We start from the raw sequence: 27,737 nt of genomic DNA, 5'->3' as shown, positions 1-27,737 counted from the left end.
TGAGTCATTGAATCATTCATTCAAGAGATTCGTTCAAAAACGCTGATTCATCCACTAATGAAACAAGTGAAGTCTTAATGAGTGAGTCATTGAATCATTCATTCAAGAGATTCGTTCAAAAACGCTGATTCATCCAGTAATGAAGCAAATGAAGTCTTTATGAGTGAGTCATTGAATCATTCATTCAAGAGATTCGTTCAAAAACGCTGATTCATCCAGTAATGAAACAAGTGAAGTCTTAATGAGTGAGTCATTGAATCATTCAAGAGATTCGTTCAAAAACGCTGATTCATCCAGTAATGAATTAAGTTAAGTCTTAATAAGAGAGTCATTGAATCATTCACTCAACTTTTTTTTTTTTAATTAATTAAACTTTTTTAAAATAGACCGCAGCAATTAACATTTTGTCAGAACCTTTAGTAAATGACATGTTATTTTGTTAAGCTGCTGTTCAGTATCGTGGGAGAATCGTGATCTCTATTTGAAACAAAAGAAATCGTGATTCTCAATTTATCCAGAATCGTGCAGCTCTAGCTCACATCTACAGTGAAGATGACATGTGTTCTGAGCATCATGTGTGTTTGTGCAGAGTGGCTGATGAATGCAGATCCTGCTAACATGGAGAAAGCCAATGAGTTCAGGAGTCCTCGAACACAAGATCTGACGGCGAAGCTCCGCAGAGCCGTGGAGAGAGGAGACGAGGACACCTTCAGAGAGCTCGTCTGGGGGAACCCAAGATACCTCATCGGGTCCGGGGACAATCCCACTATCGTGCAGGTGGGACTTGATTTAGAAAGGTTTGGGGTTGTTAAGATTTGTTTTTGAAAGTCTCACAAACGCTGCATTTGTTCGATCAAAAATACAATAAAAACAGTGAAATACAGTGTTTTCTATGTGAATATACTGTATTCTGGTTGAGTTAGTTAGTAGTGTGTTAAACTGGTGGTTATGGAAAGGGGTGGGATTTCCCAAACACACTCGAAGCGCTCGACCAATCACAACACACTGCTCCAGCCGACCAATCAGAGCACAGTGTGCTTTTCAGAAGGAGGGGCTTCATAGAGACAGGAAGTAAACAGAGCGTTACTGACAGACTGGGAAGAGAGGAGCCGCAACAATGGAGAATATGAGGAGAATAATCAACATTCAAGCAGGAAAACCTGTTCTAGTAGAGCCTGAAAAATAGGCTTTGAAAGGGCAGAAAAATATCGATATTTGATACCATTTTCTGTAGATACCTACTACAGAAATGAAAGTAATCGAATGTAAAATAACACAGAAAATTAAATACAGAATAATGCTTATAGTCTAGATGGGATGTACCCAAAAAGTGAAAGTGAGGAGCATTTATGGGTACAAGTCGGGAACCGGCCTACTTTACATATTTCAAGGGTGCTGAATCCCAAAAAACTGGTACCCAAGCGAAATTGTGAGTTTTTGACCTTCTAATTTGCATATCAAAATGGCCGCCAAATTGCCTATCTTGCTCAGTCGTTGGACCATTTTCCACTGGTTTTTTGTAAGTAGGCAATCAAGATGAGGAAATTAAGTTTCTAGATCGATAGTCAAGGGTCAGAGCAAAGATATAATGGAGGCTCACTGTCTTTTTTATGTATATATGAAAAATACCAACTTTTAAGGTGAAATTAGGCATTATTTGTGTCATTTTTTTAAGGCCGACATAAATATTCAATCAATATCACTCTTAAATGTTCCCAGTGTATATATAATATGTGATGTATTCCATATTACATAATAACTAAGAAAAACACCATTGCAAGTTATCTGAGATTTCATTTTTTTTATGCAAACAAAGCATTCCCTAGACTGTACATTTCCTGAAGAAAATGTGAAGTGGTGCTTGCAGTGGCAAAATTGCATACGAGCCAACAAACATGTCTGTACGATGTTCTGGTGCTGAGATATGGCTTATTCATGTTGTTCAGGTGGTTGCTAGGGTGTTCTGGGTGGTTGCTAGGGTATTCTGGGTGGTTGCTAGGGCGTTACTAGGCAGTTGCTAGGGTGTTCTGGGTGGTTGCTATGGTGTTGATAGGCAGTTGCTAGGGTATTCTGGGTGGTTGCTAGGGTATTCTGGGTGGTTGCTAGCATGTTGCTAGGGTGTTCTGGGTGGTTGCTAAGGTGTTGCTAGGCAATTGCTAATGTATTCTGGGTGGTTGCTAGGGTGTTATGGGTGGTTGCTATGGTGTTACCAGGTGGTTGGTAGTTGTCACCGATGGTTACTATGGAGTTTTTATAGAGTTCTTAGCATGTTCTAGGCATGATTTAGCACTTACTTAATCACTAATAGCATGTAGCTATTCACAGCTAGCATGTGTAGCATGTTGGAAGTCCTCTTTGCTAGCATGAGTCAAAAGAGCCAACCCCCATTTCTCTATGATGTTCTGATGCAGAGATATACACTCACCTAAAGGATTATTAGGAACACCTGTTCAATTGACCTCTCGCCGGCCCCTCCCCCAAAACGGCCATTGTCCAATCACACATCATAGCAACCGTTACTATGTGAGCAGGTCCGTCAAACATTGACTCCAAGCAAGATGGTGAAGCGGTGCACCCACAGCGTTTGTAAATCGGACACTAGGTACTCCGAGAGATTGTCTGGAGGAGTTGTGTTCTTTCCGTTTCCAAAGCCGAAAACACAACGTGAGCGGTGCCTACAATGGATAAAACAGTGTGGATGGACGGCCCCACTCCCAGTTAAATGTGTCGAACATGGTTAACTCACGTGCAGCGTGTGTGAGACTGAGACACTGAGATTAGTCAAAGAAACATGGAGAAAGCAGATCAAGAGGATCCACGAAGGAATTACGTTTTCTAAAGGGTTGTTGTTAACATGATATTTTCGGGGGGGAATGAGCAGCAGTCAACTAGCAGTGCAGCACCCATAGGCTACAGTTTAGAGGAGAGCACGTTCGCAACGGGGAGAGCATGAAGCTTACTTGACAACATCAGTTCATATATCAATATCGTAACGAATAGAAATAACCTTAAATAATGTATGGTTATCTGCATCTTTCCGTCTCTTATGTATAACGTTAGTTACTTTTTAAACACGAAAATCACATTCAGCATGACACGCAAGTGGTTGTCGTGGTAATGAACAACCTGCTTGTTAAAGCGAATGTATAATCCTGTATCTGAGGCAAAATTACTAAGTTAAATATGCAGCGCGAGTTATATATTTCTAACTCCAAACAATTGGCCACTGAACCAGCTTATAAAATCTTCTTCAAGGCCGTGCTGGTTGCATTTGAGGTACAGGTCGTTACGGTAAGCATTATAGCCTTTTTTATTTTATTTTTATATTTTGAATATATCCCTTCACTGCATACTGTAACCCCTTTTGCCTCGATCTGGAGGATATCGCGGAGGTATTGCTCCAAAAAAGGTCACTGACACGCACGGGTATACCTCTTCCCGTCATGGCAATCAGTCGCGCTGGTCGTGTTTGACCATTTGTTTGTCGGACGTAGCAACAGTAACTAAGGGGGGCGGGGCTCGGCGAAAGGCTAATTTCTCATTAATGCAATTATCTAATCAACCAATCACATGGCAGTTGCTTCAATGCATTTAGGGGTGTGGTCCTGGTCAAGACAATCTCCTGAACTCCAAACTGAATGTCAGAATGGGAAAGAAAGGTGATTTAAGCAATTTTGAGCGTGGCATGGTTGTTGGTGCCAGACGGGCCGGTCTGAGTATTTCACAATCTGCTCAGTTACTGGGGTTTTCACGCACAACCATTTCTAGGGTTTACAAAGAATGGTGTGAAAAGGGAAAAACATCCAGTATGCGGCAGTCCTGTGGGCGAAAATGCCTTGTTGATGCTAGAGGTCAGAGGAGAATGGGCCGACTGATTCAAGCTGATAGAAGAGCAACTTTGACTGAAATAACCACTCGTTACAACCGAGGTATGCAGCAAAGCATTTATGAAGCCACAACACGCACAACCTTGAGGCGGATGGGCTACAACAGCAGAAGACCCCACCGGGTACCACTCATGTCCACTACAAATAGGAAAAAGAGGCTACAATTTGCAAGAGCTCACCAAAATTGGACAGTTGAAGACTGGAAAAATGTTGCCTGGTCTGATGAGTCTCGATTTCTGTTGAGACATTCAGATGGTAGAGTCAGAATTTGGCGTAAACAGAATGAGAACATGGATCCATCATGCCTTGTTACCACTGTGCAGGCTGGTGGTGGTGGTGTAATGGTGTGGGGGATGTTTTCTTGGCACACTTTAGGCCCCTTAGTGCCAATTGGGCATCGTTTAAATGCCACGGCCTACCTGAGCATTGTTTCTGACCATGTCCATCCCTTTATGGCCACCATGTACCCATCTTCTGATGGCTACTTCCAGCAGGATAATGCACCATGTCACAAAGCTCGAATCATTTCAAATGGGTTTCTTGAACATGACAATGAGTTCACTGTATTAAAATGGCCCCCACAGTCACCAGATCTCAACCCAATAGAGCATCTTTGGGATGTGGTGGAACGGGAGCTTCGTGCCCTGGATGTGCATCCCACAAGTCTCCATCAACTGCAATATGCTATCCTATCAATATGGGCCAACATTTCTAAAGAATGCTTTAAGCACCTTGTTGAATCAATGCCACGTAGAATTAAGGCAGTTCTGAAGGCGAAAGGGGGTCAAACACAGTATTAGTATGGTGTTCCTAATAATCCTTTAGGTGAGTGTAGGTCTTGCAAAATGGTTGCTAGGGTACTCTGTTTGGTTGCTAGGGAGTGGATAATCATGAAATGCCAAAGGCTGCATTTCAGTGTGAATTATATAAACCAACCCCTATCTCTATATGATGTTCTGATGCAGAGATACAGGTCTTGCAAAATGGTTGCTAGGGTACTCTGTTTGGTTGCTAGGGAGTGGCTTGGCAGCTGCCAATGATGAATCTCCAAAGGCTGCTTGTCAGTGTGAATGATATAAACCAACCCCCAACTCTATACGATGTTCTGATGCAGAGATATAGGTCTTGCAAAATGGTTGCTAGGGTACTCTGTTTGGTTGCTAGGGAGTGGCTAATCATGAAACACCAAAGGCTGTTTGTCAGTATGAATGATATAACCCAACCCCTATCTCTATATGATGTTCTGATGCAGAGATATAGGTCTTGCAAACTGGTTGCTATGGTACTCTGTTTGGTTGCTAGGGAGTGGCTTAACAGCTGCCAATCATGAAACTCCAAAGGCTGCTTGTCAGTGTGAATGATATAAACCAACCCCCATCTCTATACGATGTTCTGATGCAGAGTTATAGGTTTTGCAAAATGGTTGCTAGGGTACTCTGTCTGGTTGCTAGGAAGTGGCCAATCATGAGTTGCCTCCATTATATCTTTGCTCTGACCCTTGACTATCGATCTAGAAACTTAATTTCCTCATCTTGATTGCCTACTTACAAAAAAACTAGGGGAAAATGGTCCAACGACTGAGCAAGATAGGCAATTTGGCGGCCATTTTGATATGCAAATTAGAAGGTAAAAAACTAAAAATTTCGCTTGGGTACCATTTTTTTGGGACTCAGCACCCTTGAAATATGTAAGGTAGGCCGGTTCCCGACTTGTACCCATAAATGCTCCTCACTTCTTATAGAAGGCCATTTTTCTGAAATCCGTCTAGTCTATACAATTAAAGTTACAAAAGTTATTCAGTCAAGAGCAGCGAGTGGTTTTCTCTGTCTTCTGTTCCGTGATTAACATGATTAACAGCAGCAGGATTATTAGAATACTGTCCCTTTAAGAGCGAATGCACCGATCCAATATACTGATACACAACATGCATTTTCTCTCAACTGTTTAACTTCCAAAACTGACTTTATTTATTCTGAATACTCAACAAGACGGTCATTTTGACATAATTTTGTATGCTGGATGTACATTATACTTTATAATTATACATTATACTCGTACAGCTTTCATTCTTCAGGTCAATCATATATTCATGGGGGGAAAAAACAGAAAGTGATTTCTTTTTCATAATATCCTTTCTATGGTTAAAGCAACACTAAGTAAGATTTTTTACCTTAAAATAATGTTTCCAAACTCGTTTCAGTGGTTCATCAAGTCGTAACAGGGTGAAAGGCACTTCGGCCTGTATCTGCTATAACCACGCTATGTAAGATTGCCAGATCGGGTCGAGTTTCTGTAGTTCTAATGAGACATAAGAAAACTACAAATTTGACTTGCTTTACGTCAAGAGTTACAATAGTCATTATTTAGTTTTTCTTCGTTTCTGATGTAGCAATACATCATACTTTCATGAAATCCTGCAACATGCTCTACTTTGTCTGTGGACATCGTTCATTCCAGAGCCGGTGCTGGATAAACAGCGAGTGTGTGCGACAGTAGATGATTTAAGACAGCGGTAATGGACAATTCCGCTTCCAACCTGTGGGGCGACCGCAGAGGAGAAGTTCCTTAGTGTTGCTTTAAAGTCACCAGTCGTCGTCACTTTATTTATACTACCATTTTGTTTTATTAGCTTATTTTCCTTTATCTATTTATATTTTTTTTAATTTGAAAGATAATAAAGATATTGTTTGATAAGTGAGATCTCTGATTTTAGTCCTTGAAAACTGAAAAAGTAGTGCTGGAAAAGTCCTGGAATTTCCTGTACGAATGGATACATATCAAAATATCAACACTAATAGGTCCTCTTTAATTCCAAGCCTCGAGTACAGTGTGTTGTGTGTGTTTGTCCAGGAGGGATGCAGATACAATGTGTTGCACGTCGCAGCGAAGGAAAACCAGGCTGGAATTGCTCGTCTGGTCTTGGAGACGCTGGAGGACCCGGAGTTCATGAGACTCATGTATCCTCACGACCAGGAGCTCATGCTGTGGCAGCGCATCCGGTACATCGTCGACCTCTACCTCAACACGCCGGACAAAGCCGTGAGTAGCACACACACACACACACATGCACATACACACACATACACACACACACACATGCACATACGCACACACGCACACACACATGCACACGCACACACATGCACACACATACACTCACGCACGCACACACACACACACACACGTGCGCACACATACACACATGCACACACATACATGCACACACACATATGCACACACACATATACACACATAAACACACATACATACACACATACACACACAAAAATATAAAACAATAACAATCCCGTATGTACATATACAATCTATGCATACACATCCACCCCTAATCATATTCATATCTTCTTAACATTTCACTTTTAATAAATAGATCTCATTCAGTTGTGTTTGTGTCTTACCTACAATTTAGTTTGTAGTTTTGAGTACAATTGTACAATTGAGTTCATAACAGGGTTCCCACGGGTGCTGGAAATCCTTGAAAGTTTGTGAATCTGGAAAAAGAAATGTGCTGGAAAGTGCTTGAATTTATTTTGTGCAAGAAGTTTTCTGGAAAAATCCCGTATTATTCCCTCCGGTCCTCTAATGTGTTATTCCGCCATCACTGCGTGGCCTGTGCGCACTAGCTTGCTTGATTTACGTTAGTTACGCGCATTTACGCGTTACGTTAAGTGTTTCCCGCGTGAGGTACTTCACGAGTTCACACTTACAAATAAGTCAGATAGAATAAAAGCGTATTTGGCGTGCTGTCCGAGGAGAGGGCTCCGGGCCCGAACCCAGAGTACTCCCCCCGTATTCCTGGCTGTGAAAGAATGAGCTGAGAGTGAGGAGTCGGGGTGGTGGAGGGATGCTGAAACACTGTCAAGGAATGTTAGGTGAGTTGACAGAGTGAATATATATACTCTTCTTGTCATGCTGATTAGGGTAGACATAATTGTTTGATGACAAGTAGATTGGATTGATTATTTGAACGTGCTCCTCCCGAACTTTGTTTATAAAACATCATTTTGTGTTGTACATTGCCATGATGTTCACGCGCGCACGAAACTAATACGATGGAACCTCAACATTTGTTGTTGGACACAATAAGTGTGTCCCCACATTAAGTGTCCTCACATTAATTCATTAAGGTTTTTTGAGGGTATTGGACCTGGAAAGTCCTTGAGTTTGAGGGTGTTGGACCGGGAAAGTCCTTGAGTTTGAGGGTGTTGGACCGGGAAAGTCCTTGAGTTTGAGGGTGTTGGACCTGGAAAGTCCTTGAGTTTGAGGGTGTTGGACCGGGAAAGTCCTTGAGTTTGAGGGTATTGGACCTGGAAAGTCCTTGAGTTTGAGGGTGTTGGACCTGGAAAGTCCTTGAGTTTGAGGGTGTTGGACCTGGAAAGTCCTTAAGTTTGAGGGTGTTGGACCTGGAAAGTCCTTTAGTTTGAGGGTGTTGGACCTGGAAAGTCCTTGAGTTTGAGGGTGTTGGACCTTGAAAGTCCTTGAGTTTGAGGGTGTTGGACCTGGAAAGTCCTTGAGTTTGAGGGTATTGGACCTGGAAAGTCCTTGAGTTTGAGGGTGTTGGACCGGGAAAGTCCTTGAGTTTGAGGGTATTGGACCTGGAAAGTCCTTGAGTTTGATGGTGTTGGACCTGGAAAGTCCTTGAGTTTGAGGGTATTGGACCTGGAAAGTCCTTGAGTTTGAGGGTGTTGGACCTGGAAAGTCCTTGAGTTTGAGGGTGTTGGACCTGGAAAGTCCTTGAGTTTGAGGGTATTGGACCTGGAAAGTCCTTGAGTTTGAGGGTGTTGGACCTGGAAAGTCCTTGAGTTTGAGGGTATTGGACCTGGAAAGTCCTTGAGTTTGAGGGTGTTGGACCTGGAAAGTCCTTGAGTTTGAGGGTGTTGGACCTGGAAAGTCCTTGAGTTTGAGGGTATTGGACCTGGAAAGTCCTTGAGTTTGAGGGTATTGGACCTGGAAAGTCCTTGAGTTTGAGGGTGTTGGACCGGGAAAGTCCTTGAGTTTGAGGGTATTGGACCTGGAAAGTCCTTGAGTTTGAGGGTGTTGGACCTGGAAAGTCCTTGAGTTTGAGGGTGTTGGACCTGGAAAGTCCTTGAGTTTGAGGGTATTGGACCTGGAAAGTCCTTGAGTTTGAGGGTATTGGACCTGGAAAGTCCTTGAGTTTGAGGGTGTTGGACCTGGAAAGTCCTTGAGTTTGAGGGTGTTGGACCTGGAAAGTCCTTGAGTTTGAGGGTGTTGGACCTGGAAAGTCCTTGAGTTTGAGGGTATTGGACCTGGAAAGTCCTTGAGTTTGAGGGTGTTGGACCTGGAAAGTCCTTGAGTTTGAGGGTGTTGGACCTGGAAAGTCCTTGAGTTTGAGGGTATTGGACCTGGAAAGTCCTTGAGTTTGAGGGTGTTGGACCTGGAAAGTCCTTGAGTTTGAGGGTGTTGGACCTGGAAAGTCCTTGAGTTTGAGGGTGTTGGACCTGGAAAGTCCTTGAGTTTGAGGGTATTGGACCTGGAAAGTCCTTGAGTTTGAGGGTATTGGACCTGGAAAGTCCTTGAGTTTGAGGGTATTGGACCTGGAAAGTCCTTGAGTTTGAGGGTATTGGACCTGGAAAGTCCTTGAATTTGAGGTTTTTGGACCTGGAAAGTCCTTGAGTTTAAGGGGGTTGGACCTGGAAAGTCCTTGAGTTTGAGGGTATTGGACCTGGAAAGTCCTTGAGTTTGAGGGTGTTGGACCTGGAAAGTCCTTGAGTTTGAGGGTGTTGGACCTGGAAAGTCCTTGAGTTTGAGGGTATTGGACCTGGAAAGTCCTTGAGTTTGAGGGTGTTGGACCTGGAAAGTCCTTGAGTTTGAGGGTGTTGGACCTGGAAAGTCCTTGAGTTTGAGGGTGTTGGACCTGGAAAGTCCTTGAGTTTGAGGGTGTTGGACCTGGAAAGTCCTTGAGTTTGAGGGTATTGGACCTGGAAAGTCCTTGAGTTTGAGGGTGTTGGACCTGGAAAGTCCTTGAGTTTGAGGGTGTTGGACCTGGAAAGTCCTTGAGTTTGAGGGTATTGGACCTGGAAAGTCCTTGAGTTTGAGGGTATTGGACCTGGAAAGTCCTTGAGTTTGAGGGTGTTGGACCTGGAAAGTCCTTGAGTTTGAGGGTGTTGGACCTGGAAAGTCCTTGAGTTTGAGGGTGTTGGACCTGGAAAGTCCTTGAGTTTGAGGGTATTGGACCTGGAAAGTCCTTGAGTTTGAGGGTATTGGACCTGGAAAGTCCTTGAGTTTGAGGGTATTGGACCTGGAAAGTCCTTGAGTTTGAGGGTATTGGACCTGGAAAGTCCTTGAGTTTGAGGGTATTGGACCTGGAAAGTCCTTGAGTTTGAGGGTATTGGACCTGGAAAGTCCTTGAGTTTGAGGGTATTGGACCTGGAAAGTCCTTGAGTTTGAGGGTATTGGACCTGGAAAGTCCTTGAGTTTGAGGGTATTGGACCTGGAAAGTCCTTGAGTTTGAAGTGATCCGAGGTGTGGGAACCCTGTAGTGATAATAACTGTCTGAGATGTGATGTTCCTCAGAGCAACGAGACGCCGCTACACTTCGCCTGCAAGTTCGGGTGTCCAGAAGTGGTGGATGTTCTGTGTTCACATCCGTGCGTGGACAAACACTGCAGGAACAAGTATGACCAGAACCCGTCCAGTGTAAGAAACTACAAACATGACTTAAAATTAAATTACATTTTTTATTTTACTATTATTATTATTATTATGATTAGAAATAATATTATTATTATTATTAATATTAATATAAATATACCAAAATATCATTGTTATTATTACTGACAGTGACAAGCATTACTATATTTATTATTATCTTTAAAAATACAATATTATTACAACAGTTTCTGTTTGCACATACATTTTAATAATGTAATTAATAATTACAAAATATTATTATTACAAACAAGCATAATAATAAATTATTAGTAGTAGTAGTAATGTTATTTATTTTTACTTAAATTAATATTATTACAATTATTGTAATTACAATTTATGTGGGCACACAAATTATAATACCACTACTTTTAATTAAGATATTTTTTTAAATAATAACATCACTTTTTATTTTGCTATTATTATTATTATTATCACAAACCAGAATTTTATTTTTTATAAATTATTGTTATTAAAATGATTATTATTACGGTTTATTTGTGGGCGGAGCTCAGGTGTAGTGATGGGAAGTCCGGTTCTCTCGGACAGTTCGGTTCACCAGTACGTCCTCACGTAACGACGTCAATTCTGTCATACCGGGGGATAAAAATATATTCAAATAAAGTAATTTGTAATCATAACTTAGTAATCATCATCATAATCATCTTGGATAAGTTTCATACATTTACGTTTTGCAAATTAACGAAAATTAAATATAAATCGCCTTTAAAGTTGTGCATTTATGTTGGCGATTTTGCTGCATTCACTCACAAAAATATATTTTTTATATATTTACGGTAGGAAATTTACTAAATATCTTCATGGAACATGATCTTTACTTAATATCCTAATGATGTTTGGCATAAAAGAAAAATAATTTTGACTCATACAATGTATAGTTGGCTATCGCCACAGATACACCCGTGCGACTCGAGACTGGTTCTGTACTTCCGTAAACACAAACGTTTATTTCGGATGCGATTAATTGTGATTACTCGTTGCCCAGCACAAGTCCCTATATAAATAAACGCATAAATAAACAAATAAAACATGTGATATGTGAAATAATCACTGGTGTTCATTCTGCAGATGATCTGTGAGCGGAAAAACAGAAGTAAGGAAGTGAAGCAGAAGATCAGGGAATATTTGGAAGGTCGGTTCCGTCGTTCTGCTCTGTGTGTGTGTGTGTGTGTGTGTGTGATCTAGGGTGTGTTTCACTGCTGGGTGTGTGTGTGTGTGATCTAGGGTGTGTTTCACTGCTGGGGGTATGTGTGTGATCTGGGATGTGTTTCACTGCTGGGTGTGTGTGTGTGTGTGTGTGTGTCACAGACAGGTTTTATGTGCCTCTGCTGCGGGCCGCTGATAACACACTGCCTCCGGAGATCAGCGCCCCCTGGTGTCCCGGGTCGCCGGAGTCATGTGATCGCTTCTACCGGCCCGACCGGATGACGGACAGTCCCAAACACCCAACCAAGATCATCAAGGCTTTCGTCGGGCCTCTGAACGCATCAAAGGTAGTTTATACAGTTCCTGACAAACGTTGGGAAACATTAATGTTTATGTTTTATGTTTTTAATGGTGCTTTACTTCTTTGAATCTCATTTGGAATTGTATAAATGTGTGCCAACAGAAATTATAATAATAATTTTAATGATTATTACAATTATAATAAAAAATTATTACAAACAAGCATAATTGTAGATTATTATTATAAAAATTTATACTTGAATTATTATTATTAAAATGATTGTAATTACAATTTCTGTGCACACACAAATTATAATAATGATTTTAATAATACATTTTATATTTTACTATTATTATTACTATGTAAACCCTAACCATAACATTATTATTAATATTATTACTAAGTTTATTGTTATCTTTCTGTTTGCAAATACATTTTATTAATAGTAATTAATAATAAAAACATATTATTATTATTACAATCAAGCAATTATTATTATTAATAGTAATATATTTTTTACTTAAATTATTATTATTAAAATTATTGTAATTACAATTTCTGTGGGCACACAAATTATAAAACCACTACTTTTAATTGAAATAATAACATTACTTTTAATTTTGCTTTTATTATTATTATTATCACAAACACGCATTATAATGATATTTAAAAATACAATTATTGTTATAAACATTATTATTACAGTTTGTTTGCACATACATTTTAATAATTAACAATTTTAAATTAATAACATTTTATTTTATTTTATTTAGAAAACATTTATTTATTATTTATCCGTTTTATCATTTGTTATTTAATTAATAATTTTAGTAGTAGTAATAACATTATTATTATTATTATTACAAACAAGCATTACTAATTATTTTTATATTTAAAAAATATTATTATTTAAAAGAAAATATTATAATTACACATTCTCTTGGCACACAAATTATAAAAATAATTGTAGTAATAATTTATTAATAATTAAATAATTAATTATATATTTTTTATATAATGCCTTTCAGGACAACAAAGTTGCTTTGAATGAATAAGAGAGACAAGAAACAACAGAACAAAAAGAAAAATGTCAAACAAACACATAATCCAGTCGAGCAAAACAGCAAAACGCAAATCCAATTAAACTTGAGATGTTGTGCTGCAGGCGGAGGAGTTTCACCGGCTGTGGAAGACGCCTCCTCGGGATCGGGCCGGATACTTCCATCACATCCTGAAGTCGGACTCGCAGCGGGGAGCGGAGCGGGTGGGCAGGTCAGCTGATCGCGAGCTGCTAACGCTTAAAGGGATATTTCAGGATTTAGCATTAAGCTTTGTATTAGTAGAAACCCTGTAGTATTTTCAAATTACCGTGCTTTCCACCCTTATATCCCCCTGAGACGAGAGATTTATGTATTTTTTGTCTGGAAAAAATCCTCCGATGACGCAAAAATCGTCATTTTGCGTCATCGGAGGATGTTTTGGCCAGAGGCTAAAGACTACAGCCAGTAGTTGGGGCTGTCCCGCATGTTCTCAACCCGCCCACAGAGGGTGGGATCTCACTCACAGAATGTACACATAGTGTCAGACATCTTTTTTGGAAGCTAAGCTAGCAGGCTTTTGTTCTGTGGAGAAAGCTGAGTAGTAGGGGTTACCATCCTCTTCTTCCCGGACATGTCCGGCCGTTGAGATCAAACAAAATGTCCGGGATTCAGCTTTTGCTTTCTGCAGTGTTTACATGCACACCTTTTGTTTCAATCTAAGTTAACCGAATTCATTCCGATTGGTGAATCTGAATGTAGTGTTTACATGAACGCTGAACATGTGATCGGTTGATGTGCGTTTTAACATTGCTAAGAAGATCCTCCGTGAGAGATACGAGACAGATGCGTCTCACAGGTGTCGCTCATCAGTAATCACACCACCGGCCTCGCGTCGTTCTCCCGCGGCCCTAGCCTCGTCCTGCTCGCCACAGTAAACATGACTCGTGTCGTTCTCCCGCGGCCCTCGGCCTCGTCCTGCTCGCCACAGTAAACATGACTCGTGTCGTTTTCCCGCGGCCCTCGGCCTCGTCCTGCTCGCCACAGTAAACATGACTCGCCCCGTTCTCCCGCGGCCCTCACTCGTCCTGCTCGCCACAGTAAACATGACTCGTGTCGTTCTCCCGCGGCCCTTGGCCTCGTCCTGCTCGCCACAGTAAACATGACTCGCGTCGTTCTCCCGCGGTCCTCACTCGTCCTGCTCGCCACAGTAAACATGCCTCGTGTCGTTCTCCCGCGGCCCTCACTCGTCCTGCTCGCCACAGTAAACATGACTCGTGTCGTTCTCCCGCGGCCCTCACTCGTCCTGCTCGCCACAGTAAACATGACTCGTGTCGTTCTCCCACGGCCCTCACTCGTCCTGCTCGCCACAGTAAACATGACTCGCGTCGTTCTCCCGCGGCCCTCACTCGTCCTGCTCGCCACAGTAAACATGACTCGTGTCGTTCTCCCGCGGCCCTCACTCGTCCTGCTCGCCACAGTAAACATGACTCGTGTCGTTCTCCCGCGGCCCTCACTCGTCCTGCTCGCCACAGTAAACATGACTCGTGTCGTTCTCCCGCGGCCCTCGGCCTCGTCCTGCTCGCCACAGTAAACATGACTCGCGTCGTTCTCCCGCGGTCCTCACTCGTCCTGCTCGCCACAGTAAACATGACTCGCGTCGTTCTCCCGCGGCCCTCACTCGTCCTGCTCGCCACAGTAAACATGACTCGTGTCGTTCTCCCGCGGCCCTCACTCGTCCTGCTCGCCACAGTAAACATGACTCGTGTCGTTCTCCCGCGGCCCTCACTCGTCCTGCTCCCCACAGTAAACATGACTCGTGTCGTTCTCCCGCGGCCCTCACTCGTCCTGCTCGCCACAGTAAACATGACTCGTGTCGTTCTCCCACGGCCCTCACTCGTCCTGCTCCCCACAGTAAACATGACTCGTGTCGTTCTCCCGCGGCCCTCACTCGTCCTGCTCGCCACAGTAAACATGACTCGTGTCGTTCTCCCGCGGCCCTCACTCGTCCTGCTCGCCACAGTAAACATGACTCGTGTCGTTCTCCCGCGGCCCTCACTCGTCCTGCTCGCCACAGTAAACATGACTCGTGTCGTTCTCCCGCGGCCCTCACTCGTCCTGCTCGCCACAGTAAACATGACTCGTGCCGTTCTCCCGCGGCCCTCACTCGTCCTGCTCGCCACAGTAAACATGACTCGTGTCGTTCTCCCACGGCCCTCACTCGTCCTGCTCGCCACAGTAAACATGACTCGTGTCGTTCTCCCGCGGCCCTCACTCGTCCTGCTCGCCACAGTAAACATGACTCGTGTCGTTCTCCCGCGGCCCTCACTCGTCCTGCTCGCCACAGTAAACATGACTCGTGTCGTTCTCCCACGGCCCTCACTCGTCCTGCTCCCCACAGTAAACATGACTCGTGTCGTTCTCCCGCGGCCCTCACTCGTCCTGCTCGCCACAGTAAACATGACTCGTGTCGTTCTCCCGCGGCCCTCACTCGTCCTGCTCGCCACAGTAAACATGACTCGTGTCGTTCTCCCGCGGCCCTCACTCGTCCTGCTCGCCACAGTAAACATGACTCGTGTCGTTCTCCCGCGGCCCTCACTCGTCCTGCTCGCCACAGTAAACATGACTCGCGTCGTTCTCCCGCGGCCCTCACTCGTCCTGCTCGCCACAGTAAACATGACTCGTGTCGTTCTCCCGCGGCCCTCACTCGTCCTGCTCGCCACAGTAAACATGACTCGTGTCGTTCTCCCGCGGCCCTCACTCGTCCTGCTCGCCACAGTAAACATGACTCGTGTCGTTCTCCCGCGGCCCTCACTCGTCCTGCTCGCCACAGTAAACATGACTCGTGTCGTTCTCCCGCGGCCCTCACTCGTCCTGCTCGCCACAGTAAACATGACTCGTGTCGTTCTCCCGCGGCCCTCACTCGTCCTGCTCGCCACAGTAAACATGACTCGTGTCGTTCTCCCGCGGCCCTCACTCGTCCTGCTCGCCACAGTAAACATGACTCGTGCCGTTCTCCCGCGACCCTCACTCGTCCTGCTCGCCACAGTAAACATGACTCGTGCCGTTCTCCCGCGGCCCTCACTCGTCCTGCTCGCCACAGTAAACATGACTCGCGTCGTTCTCCCGCGGCCCTCACTCGTCCTGCTCGCCACAGTAAACATGACTCGTGTCGTTCTCCCGCGGCCCTCACTCGTCCTGCTCGCCACAGTAAACATGACTCGTGTCGTTCTCCCGCGGCCCTCACTCGTCCTGCTCGCCACAGTAAACATGACTCGTGTCGTTCTCCCGCGGCCCTCACTCGTCCTGCTCGCCACAGTAAACATGACTCGTGTCGTTCTCCCGCGGCCCTCACTCGTCCTGCTCGCCACAGTAAACATGACTCGTGTCGTTCTCCCGCGGCCCTCACTCGTCCTGCTCGCCACAGTAAACATGACTCGTGTCGTTCTCCCGCGGCCCTCACTCGTCCTGCTCGCCACAGTAAACATGACTCGTGCCGTTCTCCCGCGACCCTCACTCGTCCTGCTCGCCACAGTAAACATGACTCGTGCCGTTCTCCCGCGGCCCTCACTCGTCCTGCTCGCCACAGTAAACATGACTCGTGTCGTTCTCCAGCGACCCTCACTCGTCCTGCTCGCCACAGTAAACATGACTCGTGTCGTTCTCCCGCGGCCCTCACTCGTCCTGCTCGCCACAGTAAACATGACTCGTGTCGTTCTCCCGCGGCCCTCACTCGTCCTGCTCGCCACAGTAAACATGACTCGTGTCGTTCTCCCGCGGCCCTCACTCGTCCTGCTCGCCACAGTAAACATGACTCGTGTCATTCTCCCGCGGCCCTCACTCGTCCTGCTCGCCACAGTAAACATGACTCGCGTCGTTCTCCCGCGGCCCTCACTCGTCCTGCTCGCCACAGTAAACATGACTCGCGCCGTTCTCCCGCGGCCCTCACTCGTCCTGCTCGCCACAGTAAACATGACTCGTGTCGTTCTCCCGCGACCCTCACTCGTCCTGCTCGCCACAGTAAACATGACTCGTGTCGTTCTCCCGCGGCCCTCACTCGTCCTGCTCGCCACAGTAAACATGACTCGTGTCGTTCTCCCGCGGCCCTCACTCGTCCTGCTCGCCACAGTAAACATGACTCGCGCCGTTCTCCCGCGGCCCTCACTCGTCCTGCTCGCCACAGTAAACATGACTCGTGTCGTTCTCCCGCGGCCCTCACTCGTCCTGCTCGCCACAGTAAACATGACTCGTGTCGTTCTCCCGCGGCCCTCACTCGTCCTGCTCGCCACAGTAAACATGACTCGTGTCGTTCTCCCGCGGCCCTCACTCGTCCTGCTCGCCACAGTAAACATGACTCGTGTCGTTCTCCCACGGCCCTCACTCGTCCTGCTCGCCGCAGTAAACATGACTCGAGCCGTTCTCCCGCGGCCCTCACTCGTCCTGCTCGCCACAGTAAACATGACTCGTGTCGTTCTCCCGCGACCCTCACTCGTCCTGCTCGCCACAGTAAACATGACTCGTGTCGTTCTCCCGCGGCCCTCACTCGTCCTGCTCGCCACAGTAAACATGACTCGTGTCGTTCTCCCGCGGCCCTCACTCGTCCTGCTCGCCACAGTAAACATGACTCGAGCCGTTCTCCCGCGGCCCTCACTCGTCCTGCTCGCCACAGTAAACTTGACTCGTGTCGTTCTCCCGCGGCCCTCACTCGTCCTGCTCGCCACAGTAAACATGACTCGTGTCGTTCTCCCGCGACCCTCACTCGTCCTGCTCGCCACAGTAAACATGACTCGTGTCGTTCTCCCGCGGCCCTCACTCGTCCTGCTCGCCACAGTAAACATGACTCGTGTCGTTCTCCCGCGGCCCTCACTCGTCCTGCTCGCCACAGTAAACATGACTCGTGTCGTTCTCCCGCGGCCCTCACTCGTCCTGCTCGCCACAGTAAACATGACTCGCGCCGTTCTCCCGCGGCCCTCACTCGTCCTGCTCGCCAAAGTAAACATGACTCGCGCCGTTCTCCCGCGGCCCTCACTCGTCCTGCTCGCCACAGTAAACATGACTCGAGCCGTTCTCCCGCGGCCCTCACTCGTCCTGCTCGCCAAAGTAAACATGACTTGTGTCGTTCTCCAGCGGCCCTCACTCGTCCTGCTCGCCACAGTAAACATGACTCGAGCCGTTCTCCCGCGGCCCTCACTCGTCCTGCTCGCCACAGTAAACATGACTCGTGTCGTTCTCCCGCGGCCCTCACTCGTCCTGCTCGCCACAGTAAACATGACTCGAGCCGTTCTCCCGCGGCCCTCACTCGTCCTGCTCGCCACAGTAAACATGACTCGTGTCGTTCTCCCGCGGCCCTCACTCGTCCTGCTCGCCACAGTAAACATGACTCGCGTCGTTCTCCCGCGGCCCTCACTCGTCCTGCTCGCCACAGTAAACATGACTCGCCCCGTTCTCCCGCGGCCCTCACTCGTCCTGCTCGCCACAGTAAACATGACTCGTGTCGTTCTCCCGCGGCCCTCACTCGTCCTGCTCGCCACAGTAAACATGACTCGTGTCGTTCTCCCGCGGCCCTCACTCGTCCTGCTCGCCACAGTAAACATGACTCGTGTCGTTCTCCCGCGGCCCTCACTCGTCCTGCTCGCCACAGTAAACATGACTCGTGTCGTTCTCCCGCGGCCCTCACTCGTCCTGCTCGCCACAGTAAACATGACTCGTGTCGTTCTCCCGCGGCCCTCACTCGTCCTGCTCGCCACAGTAAACATGACTCGTGTCGTTCTCCCGCGGCCCTCACTCGTCCTGCTCGCCACAGTAAACATGACTCGCGCCGTTCTCCCGCGGCCCTCACTCGTCCTGCTCGCCACAGTAAACATGACTCGTGTCGTTCTCCCGCGGCCCTCACTCGTCCTGCTCGCCACAGTAAACATGACTCGTGTCGTTCTCCCGCGGCCCTCACTCGTCCTGCTCGCCACAGTAAACATGACTCGAGCCGTTCTCCCGCGGCCCTCACTCGTCCTGCTCGCCACAGTAAACATGACTCGTGTCGTTCTCCCGCGGCCCTCACTCGTCCTGCTCGCCACAGTAAACATGACTCGTGTCGTTCTCCCGCGGCCCTCACTCGTCCTGCTCGCCACAGTAAACATGATGAATGGCGACTGTAGAACGCAAAAGCCGAATCCCGGACATTTTGGGCGATCTCGAAATCCCGGGCAGACTCATCACGGAGACTCACTAATGGCCTAGACTTGTTGTTTGACTACTGCGCTCTGTTACCGGTAGGCGTGGCCTCCTAGGGCAGCAAAGCAAGTGCATTCTGGGAGCTGTTGTCTTTCATCCACATAAGCCAAAATTACATTTTCTGGCTCTTCTCAGTCTAGAAAGCTCCAAATTCAAAAATAATTTCACATTTCTTCTACAAAAATGACCCATTTTAAATACACATTCATCTTTCCAGAGGTGAAGTATCCCTTTAACGCTCAACTACGCTCAGGGCTCCAGACTGAGAAAATCTGATATAGGTTGCGCACGACGTTCCCACAGGGTTCCCACGGTATAATAGCCAGTCTAATACTGTGCTAGAGTTGTTGTCCCGTAGCTACTTGTTATGACACGCCAGGCAGCTAATGTTGAACTTGTTGTTACGTGCAAAGTAACTCCATAGGCATCGTCTTCGTTGCAATATTACCATCTTTATTGTCCTCCACATAACTGCACAGCACACAAGGTCCACAAGCACGAAGATTCCCAGAACTTCACACGACAACAGCATTCATCAAACTCCGCCGTAGCGGTCAAAAACTTGTTTGCCCTTCCGGGTCAACACCTCCCTACTACCTGTTGACCCCTCACATATATACATGAGCCTACAGCACCATCTAGTGGCCCAAAATAAAAGATACACACATTTGGCTCTTACACACCGGCCCCTAATTGACATGATAAACAAACATGACAATTTATTATTATTATTTTTTCTCAAACAATAACCATAAAGGAGACCAAATGAGTTCCTCACATGTGGCTTATACACAGTAATTAGACTCCATATACCATGCAAAGCTTAGAAATTGGTCTCTCAATAATATTGGATTTAGTTTTCAACTTCACAGATCTCACAAGGCCGTGACTATCTGGAAAAACTTCCACAACTTTTCCAAGAGGCCAAGATCCTCGAGGGGCAGATGGATCCATAATGGCCACAACATCTCCAACAGCAAGATTTTTCATCTTCTCGTTCCATTTCTGTCTTTCTTGAAGCAAGGGTAAATATTCTCGAACCCATCTCTTCCAGAAAAGGTCAGCCAGGTATTGAATCTGTTTCCATCGCCTCCTTCCATACTGATCCTCTGGCTTGAAAATCCCAGGAGGAAATGATGGCTTTCCTCTAAGCAGGAGCAGATGGTTTGGTGTTAAAGGCTCCAAGTCATTTGGATCGTCCGAGAGTTTTGTAATAGGACGATCATTCAAAATGGCTTCAGCTTCACACAACACTGTATTTAACCCATCATCATCCAGGGTTTGTTGACGCAGTACTGAGTTCAGCACCCTTCTCACCAATCGGATCATTCTCTCCCAAACACCACCAAAATGGGAGGCAGTAGGTGTATTAAAAGTCCAATTAATTTCTACCTGTGCCAAGAATGAATTTATTGTGTCCTGGTCCAGTTTGACAAGAGCTTCTTTCAGTTCTCTCTCAGCTCCAACAAAGTTTGTTCCATTGTCGGACCACAGATGTTTCACTTGTCCTCTTCGGCTGATGAATCGTCTTAACGCATTTATGCAGGAATCAGTGTCAAGAGTAGCTGCTACCTCCAAATGAATGGCTCGACTCGCCAGGCAGGTAAATATAACACCATATCTTCTGCAATGTGTTCTTCCTCTTTTAATCTCAATTGGTCCAAAGTAATCAACCCCTGTGTTGGTAAAGGGGGGAAGGTCTGGGAGAATCCTTGCAGCAGGTAAGTCAGCCATTTTCTGCATTAAGAGACGCCCATTGTATCGCCTGCAGATACTGCACTGTCCAATAATCCTTCTCACAGCAGAATTTCCCTTTGTAATCCAAAACTTTCTTCTTACAGCCGACAGAGTGTGAGCTCGTCCGGAATGTCCAAGAGTTTGATGAAAGCATTTGATGATTAATTCAGAGATGTGTTGCTCCTTGGCCAGGATTATTGGATGCTTAGATTCCTCTGGCATTGCACTTCTGTGAAGTCTGCCTCCAACTCTCAAAAGCCCATCCTCCAAAACAGGATCTAACACATAGATGGAACTCTGACGGCTCACTCTGGTGTTCTGCGATAGAGCTTCAATCTCAAACTTGAACCTTTGTTGCTGGCAGTACAAAATGATGAAGAACTCTGCACTCTGTAACTCTGCCGTGGACAGACTGCTGCTCTTTGGGTCATTAGTGGTCCTCTGGCGCCCTCTTGTGTTCATTTTGTGCACCACTGTATTTTTTCTCACTGGAATGTCCAACTGTTTTCTACACCTACACTTCTCTTTCAACACACTCCTCAACCTCAAGTACCAGGCCACTGCCCTTTTAAGTCTCCTCCAGTCCGAAAAGTGCGCAATAAGCTGGTCTGAGGGAGTAGGAGTGTCAATGCTGATTGCGTAAACTGCAGCCTCCTTCCTAACCTCCTTGTCTCCAACATCCAAAGCCACCTCCAACACAATTTCAGGCCACTTTTCCTCTTCTTTCCGCAAAAATGCTGGTCCTTCTAACCACGCACTGGTTTTCAGGAAGTCTGATACCTTCAGTCCTCTAGACACATAATCAGCTGGGTTTTCCTTTGTGCTGATGTGTTTCCATTGAGCGGGCTCAGACAATTCTCTGATGGTTGCAACTCTGTTAGCCACAAATGTGTGAAAGCGCCTGTCCTCATTATTAATATACTTCAACACAGATGTGCTATCAGTCCAGAACACAGAATTTTCCAGTCGTATGTTCAGCTCTGCCTTGACCATAGCATCGATTTTTACAGCTAGAACGGCTGCAGACAGCTCAAGCCGTGGGATGGTTATGGTCTTCAGTGGTGTTACTCTGGCCTTGCCAAGGAGAAAGGCAACATGGATGATGTTTTCATGATTTGTCATACGAATGTACGTAGCAGTGCCATAGCCTGCTTCACTGGCGTCTGAAAAATTGTGTAATTGTGCATGCTTTATAGCTCCAAATCCGACAGGTTTTATGCACCGGTCCACACTAAATGCAGCCAGCAGAGTCAGCCCCTCCAGCCACCTTTTCCATTGGTGTAAAACGTCCTGAGGTAATGCATCATCCCAGCTGCAGCCTCTTTTACACAGTTCCTGCTGCATCATTTTTGCCTGCAATGTCACTGGCGCCAGGAACCCCAACGGGTCAAAAACAGAACTGTTGACGGACAACATTCCACGCCTGGTCAGGGCCTGATGTTTCAGATCCATCTTAAACTTGAAAGCATCACTTTCCACACACCACTGGAGACCCAGAGCTCTTTCCATTGGAAGCTTATCAATATCCAGATCTAACGTCTTTAAATCCTTAGCTCTTTGCTCTTCTGAGATGGCTTGCAGAACAACGCGACTATTGCTTATCCATTTTTCCAACGTGAAGCCTCCCCTTTCACACAGCGCAACGAGTGTCATTTATCATCTTGATTGCTTCCTTGTCTGTAGCTGAACTCTTTAGGCAATCATCAACATAAAAGTTGTGTCTAACAGTTTCTGTGACCTCTGCTGGAAATTCATTCTGATTGTCTTTGGCAGTTCTCTTTAAGGCATAGGCCGCACAGCTTGGAGATGAAACGGCTCCAAACAAATGCACCATCATCCTGTAAGGCACTGGTTCTTGTGTAGTGTCTCCTTCTGGCCACCAGAGAAAGCGGAGGAAGTCTCTGTCCTCTTCAGGCACACGCACCTGATAAAACATGGCTCTAATGTCTCCCATGATGGCTATTGGTTCCTGTCTGAACCTCATGAGGACGCCCAGAAGTGTGCTCGTGAGATTGGGCCCTGACAATAGCTCACTATTCAGAGACACTCCCTTAAATGTTGCAGCACAATCAAACACCACGCGTAGTGATCCCTTTCTAGGGTGATGGACTCCATGGTGAGGGATATACCAAATTCTTCCATTGTTACAATGCAACAGATGTTCAGGTACACGCTCTGCATAGCAGCATGAGATGACGTTGTTCATGTACTCTACGTACTCCTGGTGAAAGTGATGGTTGAATTTAAATCGCTTTCTAAGGCCTTGTATTCTTTGTTTGGCCACAACAAGATTATTTGGTAAACCGACATCCATCCTTTTAAAAGGTAGGTTCAGGCAATACCTTCCTTCCTGCATTACTGCAGATGTGTCCATAATGCTGAGAAACTTTAGATCTTCTCTGGACATTTCCTGTTTGTTGGTTGAGTTCTCACAGAAATCATGGTTATAATGGTTCTTGAGCAGTTCCTCCAACTTGGTCACTGATATTCTATTTACTGTTATCGATGAGACTTCCTGCTCATCATTGCCATCTAATTTACCGTTAACCACCCAGCCAAGAACAGTTCTGACAGCATATGGACCATTTCCTTGACTGTTGATGACCTCCCAGGGTTCCAATAACTTGGGGGCATTAACACCAATCAACAGTTCAACCTCAGAGTGAATGGATGGCATGTAAACCTCTGTTAAATACGGCCACTTTACTAGATCTTCAGATGCTATCATGTCGTCCCTAGTGACAGGCATTTGTTTCTGTGTGATGACTTCTGGCAGAGGATAGAATGTGTTACTCTCCAGCCCTGCCACCTCAAGATTAAACAGTGAAAATGCTGAACACGTTTTAGATTGGCCCATTGTTCGAAGCAGGACTTGTGTTCGTTTTCCAGTGAGGTTCAGTTCATGCATCAGCCGTTCAGAACAAAACGTACCGGTGCTGCCTGGATCCAAGAACGCATATGCTTGGATAATACTCTGACCTTTCACTGCCTTGATTTTTACAGGAAGCACTGACAGCATGCCACGATCCTTTCCGGCCCCTGTATGGCCACATATTGTGGGTGAAACTGGCAGGGGTTCTGATGTTTCTGCTTCATGCTCAGAGGGAGCCATTTGTTGTTTTATGTGTAACACTGTTGGATGGGTTTTGTTGCAAATTTCACATGTTAATCGTTCCACACAATTCCTGCTGATGTGGCCCCGTTGCAGACAGCCAAAACACACTCCTCTTCTCTTTAACAGAAATATTTTATCTTTGTGCAGTTTTCTTTCAAATTGTTTACAATCCCCTAATGTGTGAATTTGTGAGCAACAAACACAAGGCTCATCTTCATTTCCTTCTATTGTAACATATGTCTGTTTGGATTCTTCAGGAACACTCACAGATGTTACAGTGCTGGCCACGACATTTCTTTTAATCTTGGTACCCAGGTGTGGCCTTTGCTGTTGCTGACTAAGAAGTGTTGTACTTAAACTATAATCTTGTAAGTCACCGAAAAATGGGTCTAACAAGATCTTGACATGACGCTCTATAAATGCAACCATATCATTGAATCCAGCCCTATATCCAGTTGTCTCCATGATATCATAGGCTTTACCTCTCCAGCGCTCTCGTAGTTTATATGGAAGTTTTGCAAGAATTGCTCTCATATTCACAGGCATGTTGAGCTCTTGCACATATTCCAGCTCGTTCATCACATTACAACAACCACGCAGAAATAAGGAATAACTCTGCAATGCCCTTGTGTCCTCAGTTCTTATCGTTGGCCAAGAAAGGGCCTTGTTAATATATGCAGTTGCAGCTTTGTATGGATTTCCAAAATGTTCCTGTAACAAAGTCTTTGCTACTGTGTAGCCATGATCCGGGTCCATATGTTGGCAACTGCGCACCAGCTCACGAGGTTGGCCTCTAGTAAACTGTTCCAAGTAGTACAAACTGTCAGCTTGAGTTGCTTTCATTTCCACTCCTTGTTCAAATGCTTTAATAAAGGCTCTGTATTGCAGAGGATCGCCATCAAATACAGGAATGTCACGTGATGGTAAAGTCATTGACTGCTGCTGCTTTACCATGGCTGCTGTGATTTCAGTTTGTCTGTTCATGATGGTAAGAAATTCTCCAGGTAACTGTAGACTGGTTGTTGATTGAGTTATGTTCTCATTGTATGTATAACGCTCCCTTTGCAGTTTAGTTCCACTGGGTTTATGTTGTTCAACCACAAGGGGTGTTGCTGTCACAGTTTTCTTTGGTCTGACATCCACAAGTTTAGTTTCAATTAATGCCACCTTTGGTTCATTTCGTTGCTGAGATTGCATTTTATTGTCATTTTTAATTATTTGAATTTCAACATCATTTTCAGGTATAAACTCTTTGGCAACGGGATTCAGTTCTTTTACCACTCCCTTTGATCTCCTTTTATAACATGAGCTCGTTCCAGTTAACTTTGTTTGTGAAGAAGACTCCAGCATAGAGTTATACATTTCCATTTGATAATCACATTCTACCAACTCGGTCTTCAATGCAAGCAGCTCCTTCCTTCTTCTCAGCTTCTCCTCCTCTTCTTCTATAGCATGTCTTTCTTCCATGGCTTTCACATGTGCCAATACTGAGGCCCTTTTAACTGCTGCTTTCAGCTTAGCAGATGAAATGGTGCTGGATTTAACACTTTTTTGTGACTGTCTACTGCCAACATTTGACACACTGTCATGAGGACTTATATCATCATCAAAACGATCATCATTTTTGTTGGTTTCAGTTTGAGAGAGCCACTTATTCACACTACAAACACACTCATTATTGGGAATCATTTTGGCTTTAAACCATATCTCATGCTTTTCTTTTTCATCACATGGCAATAACTCCAACAAGGACTCATGTAAATTTTTGGCATCATCACATGCCCCTTTTAACACATCCACAGTACTTAATACATTTGAGTTATCACCTTTAGACATTAACTCATGAATCTCACGTCTTATGTTACCCATTTTGTTTAATTTTAACCTTCGTTCGTTTTGCAATTTATCAATTTTTTCGATCAAGGCCTTTTCTGTTAACTTAACAGTGCGTTTTTGAGTTTCCCCCCCACTCGCCATCTGTTCAGTCTCAGTATTGTTCTCCATTTCCACAGTGCGTGATTCCATTACGCATAAACAGTCAGTAACGCGCGTCGCAATAAGAGTTCGCTTGAAGTCAGCGCACCGCCAAGTAAAGTCACTTATGTGCCTCAAACGAAAAAAGGGCCACACTCAACTTTACCTTCCAAACGCCGCAAACCGCAAATACCAATGCATTGGATTTAATGTGTGCACACAATTGGCCATCAAAAGGTGTAGCGCTACACATACCTCGTTGGGCGCCTTTACTGTAATTCACCGTCGTCCAACCTGACACGTGAAGAGTCTCCGTGGTGCTCCAGCTTGGCTCCTCCGGCTGCGGTGCTCCACCGCCCCGGTCGGCTCCTCAGCTGCCGCTGGTGTCCAACGACGTCTTTGCCGCTCCGTTCCCAAGGCATCAAAGTTCAAAGAAAGTCCAAAAAAGGACAAGTTTTTGACAGTATAATAGCCAGTCTAATACTGTGCTAGAGTTGTTGTCCCGTAGCTACTTGTTATGACACGCCAGGCAGCTAATGTTGAACTTGTTGTTACGTGCAAAGTAACTCCATAGGCATCGTCTTCGTTGCAATATTACCATCTTTATTGTCCTCCACATAACTGCACAGCACACAAGGTCCACAAGCACGAAGATTCCCAGAACTTCACACGACAACAGCATTCATCAAACTCCGCCGTAGCGGTCAAAAACTTGTTTGCCCTTCCGGGTCAACACCTCCCTACTACCTGTTGACCCCTCACATATATACATGAGCCTACAGCACCATCTAGTGGCCCAAAATAAAAGATACACACATTTGGCTCTTACACACGGGTCCTGGAAATCCTTGAAAGTTTGTGAATCTGGAAAAGGAAATGTGCTGGAAAGTGCTTGAATTTATTTTGTGCAAGACGTTTTCTGGAAAAAAAACTGAATTCGCTAATGTGTTATTCCGCCAGCACTGCGTGGCCTGTGCGCACTAGCTTGCTTGATTTACGTTAGTTACGCACATTTACGCGTTACGTTCAGTATTTCCCGCATGAGGTACTTTGTGTTGTACTTTGCCATGACGTTTATGCGCGCACGAAACTACTACGATGGAACCTCAACGTTTGTTGTTAGACACAATAAATATGTGATTTGCTGGAAAGTCCTTGAAACTGAAGTTAACCGAGGTGTGGGAACCCTGTGCCCAGCATTAAATGGCAAACGAAATGAAAGCGGAACGAAACTGCGCTACTCATTATGCGTTTCACGGACCATTTATTAGTTCGGACCAATAATAGAATCTCAATCACGATCACGCGACACTGTTACTACACATCACTGCGAGATCGTTTGAAGGAATCCATTGAATTCACCACAGAATTAATAACATCACTGTGAGATCCAGTGAGAAACATTCAGATTCGGATTCAGAGTTCTCTCTTATAAACCATATCAGATCAAACAGCGCTGACGTGGAAACCAGGAGAAACATTATGCCATGAATGAACAAGTTATAGAAGCTTTAAGTCCACAGATCAGCAACATTCACCATGGGTTTACTGTAGTAACACTCACTGTAACCGCGGTATTGTGGCAGAAATAGTCTAAAGCT

At 45.4% G+C, this 27,737-nt stretch overlaps 1 protein-coding gene across 1 annotated transcript in view; it reads left to right on the top strand.

The window, feature by feature from the left end:
• LOC130075928 (ankyrin repeat and LEM domain-containing protein 2) overlaps positions 1 to 27,737 on the top strand; it is a 41,917-nt gene that overhangs the window by 9,925 nt on the left and 4,255 nt on the right. The window contains exons 4-9 of the mRNA XM_056240761.1: positions 590 to 777; positions 6,738 to 6,926; positions 10,443 to 10,565; positions 11,667 to 11,730; positions 11,907 to 12,091; positions 13,211 to 13,317. Of these exons, the coding sequence (XP_056096736.1) occupies positions 590 to 777; positions 6,738 to 6,926; positions 10,443 to 10,565; positions 11,667 to 11,730; positions 11,907 to 12,091; positions 13,211 to 13,317 (856 nt within the window). The remainder of the gene's footprint in view (positions 1 to 589; positions 778 to 6,737; positions 6,927 to 10,442; positions 10,566 to 11,666; positions 11,731 to 11,906; positions 12,092 to 13,210; positions 13,318 to 27,737) is intronic.

This window comes from Rhinichthys klamathensis, unplaced genomic scaffold, assembly GCF_029890125.1.
Source record: "Rhinichthys klamathensis goyatoka isolate OS25496 unplaced genomic scaffold, OSU_Roscu_1.1 h1tg000611l_1, whole genome shotgun sequence".
Classification (NCBI taxonomy): domain Eukaryota; kingdom Metazoa; phylum Chordata; class Actinopteri; order Cypriniformes; family Leuciscidae; genus Rhinichthys; species Rhinichthys klamathensis.
The sequence above is the reverse complement of the archived record's forward strand: the minus strand, read 5'-3'. Positions and strand labels throughout refer to the sequence as shown.